Source organism: Procambarus clarkii, chromosome 25, assembly GCF_040958095.1.
Source record: "Procambarus clarkii isolate CNS0578487 chromosome 25, FALCON_Pclarkii_2.0, whole genome shotgun sequence".
In the NCBI taxonomy this organism is placed as follows: Eukaryota; Metazoa; Arthropoda; class Malacostraca; order Decapoda; family Cambaridae; genus Procambarus; species Procambarus clarkii.
In genome coordinates this window covers 8679525-8684703 of record NC_091174.1, presented here as the reverse complement: position 1 = coordinate 8684703, position 5179 = coordinate 8679525, and the positions used below count along the sequence as shown (strand labels likewise).

Here is a 5179-nt window from a genome sequence, read left to right as displayed (position 1 = left end):
GGCGGGTGACTTGAGAATGGTCCAGGACGGACCGAAACGTCGTCGTCCCCTTCACCTTCTAGTGTGTGATCTGGTCATCTTGAAAGCGGGTTGATTTGCGGCTTGGATTCGTGCATCTTAGTTACCATTATTTTGAACGTTGTGATAAATCAAGCTGACTTAGCAGGGGGTCCTCTTCGGGGCCTGCTGATATTGTTTTGATTAACGGTTCTACTACGTTCTCTTCTGTGTAATACTACAGGAAGATAGAGCCACCAGGTCTGTTTAATGGATGTATATAAAGTCAAATGATACTCATCTTTGATATTGTTTCACTGTGAGGCCGAATCTTTACTGACTACTGGTCCACCGGCACTTTGTTTACATAGGCCTCGTGCTTACACTTACACATGAGTACACACACACACACACACACACACAGACACACACACACACACACACACACACACACACACACACCACACACACACACACACACACACACACACACACACACACACACACACACACACACACACACACACACACACACAGATCACAGTAAATATATGTCGCGAGTGGAGTATCATAAGACCGGTGCTATTAACCATTTTGTTTGTAACATATATAAATGATCTTACAGAGGAAAATGGCTCCTTCATATAACTGTTTTGCAGGCGATGTTAAAGTAATGAGAACTGACAGGATAGAAAGAGATTGTGATACGTTGCCAACAGATCTGGGCACACTCTGAAAATGGTTTGAAAATTGACTGAAAATTTATTCTAGCTAAATGCGCTGTAATGGGGGATTGGAACTAGTGAGAAGACCTGTATAACCATTTAGAATGAAGAGTTGACAGGTTCTTACATCAGAAGCACAAATTATCATATTAACATGTGCAGCATATGTTCACGTATCCTTCAGAAACTTGGAAAGAAGCCTTCCAGGTTCTATAAACATATGCTTTGTGAGACTCACTCTTGGATATGCAGCTTCCGGCATCGAATCCTTAAAAAAGAAACACGTAAAAACAAGAAAAGCAGCGAAAATATGCAACGAGGCTCGTTCGAAAACGGAAGTTCTTCAGCTATGAAGAAAGAATGACGGAACTGGACCTCACTATACTGGAGAAGACACAAGAGAAAGGGGGGAGATTTAAAACGATATAAGAGTGAATAGGCAAAATTGGCAAAGCAGTGTTGCTAAAAGCTAGGAACAACAGGACGATGGGTCATAGATGAAACGTAGATACTCAAATTAGTCATAAGGCTTTCCGATAGATCCTTTTCCGCATTAGAGATATCTATGAGTGGAATTGGTAAAAGCAAAGAAGTCGTCGAGGCAAACTGAAGGCCAAATTTTAAGTGTTAATGTGATTAAAAGCGTGAGTACTCAGGCATTAAATCAATCTAAAAGCTCTGCTAGGAGTCGACACCCGACCCAGCAGGTGAGCTCATCTAGGTGAGTACACATACACAGGCCAAAATACCCACTGTCAAAATATTGCTTTACCACCATCAAAATCTCTACCACCACTACAGTTTCTATCACCATCACCACCATCTGCACCACCACCATTCTAACAGCAATACCCATCTGCAACTACCACCATCTCACTTTTCATTCTCCATCTTCAGCACCACTGCCTCCTCTACCTTTATCACAATTTTCCTCAGTTCCCTCTCATCTTCAACTCTCTTGCATTGCTCTTTAATTTCCTCCCTTTCTTATTTATTTGATCTTCCTTCTAGACTTTACTGACTTCCTTTCTCAACTCTTTCTCATTTATTCTTCGTTAAAATTTTCCCTCTCCATCAAATCCTCCTTCACCTAGACTTCTTACTCCTCCTGCTCTACCTCCATATCCTGCTCCTCCACCATCTACACTGCCTTCTCATTTTCCTTGATATTCTTCTCCTGAACTTCCATCTACACTTCCTCCTCATCTTCAAAATGTTCACCTCTTCCTTCACCTCCTCCACCCTCCTGCTCCTCGGGTCTTATGACCCCGTAACACTGGGAGTCATAACCAGCAAGTCGTAAGTAGTCAGACGATAGCTACGATAAACAAAAGAAACTCTTAGGCAGGGCTTCTCCCCCACGAGTCCACCCACAGCGCCGCGCTTAATTGCCAAGTCTGGCGATGGGAGACTTCTCCAACGTAATTAATGTTTGCTGAAGGTCGTCAACACTCCATTAGTCTATTTTTTTAATTTGGTCTGGGGTAGTGTGGGGTGGTTAAGGGAGGGGGTTTATTTCCCTCGTCAGTGTAAGGGGCACTATTACCTCTTATGGTGCACCGGTTGGCTTTCTGGTTGTTACTCTCTCTGTCTCGCTTGCTTTCTCCATCTGTATGTCTACATGCGTGTGTGTGTGTGTGTGTGTGTGTGTGTGTGTGTGTGTGTGTGTGTGTGTGTGTGTGTGTGTGTGTGTGTGTGTGTGTACTCACCTAGTTGTGTCTGCAGGATCGAGCATTGACTCTTAGATCCCGCCTTTCGAGCATCGGTTGTTTACAGCAATGACTCCTGTCCCATTTCCTTATCATACCTGGTTTTAAAATTATGAATAGTATTTGCTTCCACAACCTGTGTGTGTGTGTGTGTGTGTGTGTGTGTGTGTGTGTGTGTGTGTGTGTGTGTGTGTGTGTGTGTGTACAGATGTTAAGATATACGTTTGCACAAATGTTCTTTTGGTTGTCTTTGTTTAAGAGTTTTGTCTGTGCCGCAGTTTACCCTCTTTCTCTTTACCACAGTAATTAAGTAGTTTAGTTTAGTGGTCCGGGGAGGCTGATGAAATGTTTACTGTCCCATTATCTCTCGTGAAGGAACTCATGCCAGTGATAAAATTACTAGAAAGCCCGTTTACTGCCACCGGGAACCCTGCAGCCTTGTTTATGAGGCCCTCGGGCTGTCTGACGCATTCTGTTTAGTCTAAGGAAAGCCCACCTTTCTTGGGGTGATCTAGGTTCTACGTTGCGGGGATCTTACGTTGAATCCGAGGATTAGCGTCCCCACAGTCCGGACTCTGATCAGGCTTCGTGTTTGGTGGCCTGGTCAACCAAGCTGTTTAGGCTCAGCTGCTCGCAACTTGCCAGGTGAATTGCAGTGTAGTTGACAAGGTATCTTTTGGATGTGTTCATCAAGTTGTCTTTTGAACACAATGAGAAATCCGCTAGTTATGTTCCTTGTTGTTCAGATGAAGTTTGTTGATAAGCTTTGGTCACTAGATTTTGATATAATTTCTCTCAGCATACCAATTACATCTGTGCTTTTCAGCGGGGCTATTTCGCTCTTCCTGCCATGACTCTTTGTCTCATATAATGTTATTTTCGTTTGGAGATTTGCAACCAATCATCATAATATTTTCCAAGTGTAAATTATTATGTATTTCAACCGACTGCAATCAAGAGAATACAAATTTATAAAGTTTACACAATCCCAATAATTCAAATGTTTTTATCGAGTGGATTCGAGCAGTAAAAAATGTTTGCCCGTTCATCAGGTCAGCAATTTATCCACATTTGAACGAGGCCGTTATGACAGTATTCCAATGTAAAGAACACTTAGTGCTTACAAGTGTCGTCATTGCTCGAGCATCTCCTATGTGAAAGGTTTTGGTTATCCCACTTGTCCTTGCCCTGGAGCAGGCCAGCTTCTGAGAGGCACCACCAGGTTCTGCGTGTTCTGCACTGTACGCACACCAGGACCAGTATTATAGTAACCGCGACGACCAACCAGAAACGCGGTCAACAGCCGTTATCAATACAACATATTTACATTTTTTTTAGGTCTTTTATTGAAATAACAGGATTTTTTTAGATTTTTATGGCAACGGTTTATTGAGGAGTTCTGATCAAAATTTGTTCTGGTGTTCTTGTTATCTTTAAGGAATAATTAAAAAGGAAATCTTATTTTCGTTTAGGGTGGAACCGTACATAGACATACATGTTTAAAACACTTGAGCCTATTCAGGTTAACATTGCCTGGCCCGCACACGGCACGTCTGTCTCTGGGGTGTATCCATGTGTCCTCTCGCCCTGCTAATGTTCATGATCTAAGTCTCGTGTGTTTACTCAAAGCTTAAAGTATTAGCTAGTGTATTAGCCAAATACATCAGAGCTAGAGTATTAGCCAAATACATCAAAGCTAGAGTATTACCCAAATACATCAAAGCTAGAGTATTACCCAAAAACATCAAAGCTAGAGTATTACCCCAAATACTTTGACACGACACATCAAGGGGACGTTTGAACACTCACCACAGAGTTAAAGCCCTGCTCCTGTGCCAGGTAAGTCCACTGCGGGCTCACCATAGCCCGTGCTACTTGGAACATTTTGTTCCCAGTAGCTGAATCTAAAACAACAGCAACACTCACCACTCTGTTGCCCAGGTGGTTGACCCGGCAGTGGAGGTAGGCGACGCGGCCGGTGGAGGTGATGATGAATGTGCCGGTGGTGTTGTCGAAGGCCGGGCGTAGCAATGGATTGTCCCAGATTTGTTCGGGCCGGGATGGAGGCTGCTCTCTCGATAACCCTCCTGCAGAAGGCGAGAAACAAGGGTGGGGTCAGGAGTATGTTGTGGGGAGTTCAGTGTTTCTTTTCTCTTGTTAGCATGTTAGTGTTGCAGTTATGTGAAGCATGTTGGTAGGTGGAATTATATAAAGCCCTATTCATGTAAACGAGACTCGTTATCTTGTCTCTGTCCCTCTCTCTGTCAGTCTTTCTCTATGTTTTTCCCGTCACTGTCTCTCGTTTGAAAAGTTAGACACTTTGCACACCAACCAAGCCCCCACAAAAAGCGGACTTATGGACTACGTTATAAAGCCCCCCACCCGGTGTATTCCAGCTAGGGGGCTGCCATTTCATCGTCGCCAGCACATAACAGGCTCTAGGCAACGGGAGAGGATTATATGTGCGCACTCACTCTCCTCTCCCACTTTCGAGGTGTTTTTGATGGTGTGAAAGATATCAGCTTTTTAGTATGTATGTATGTTGTATAATATATATACAAATCGTATATATATATATATATATATATATATATATATATATATATATATATATATATATATATGTCGTGCCTAGTAGCCAGAACGCACTTCTCAGCCTACTATGCAAGGCCCGATTTGCCTAATAAGCCAAGATTTCATAAATTAATTGTTTTTCGACTACCTAACCTACCTAACCTAACCTAATCT

The 5179-nt window shown here is 42.9% G+C and overlaps 1 protein-coding gene across 1 annotated transcript in view; it reads right to left on the bottom strand.

The window, feature by feature from the left end:
- Positions 1 to 5179, bottom strand: part of LOC138368628 (limbic system-associated membrane protein-like) — a 258549-nt gene that overhangs the window by 56495 nt on the left and 196875 nt on the right. Inside the window, exon 3 of the mRNA XM_069331250.1 lies at positions 4358 to 4518. Within this exon, the coding sequence (XP_069187351.1) occupies positions 4358 to 4518 (161 nt within the window). The remainder of the gene's footprint in view (positions 1 to 4357; positions 4519 to 5179) is intronic.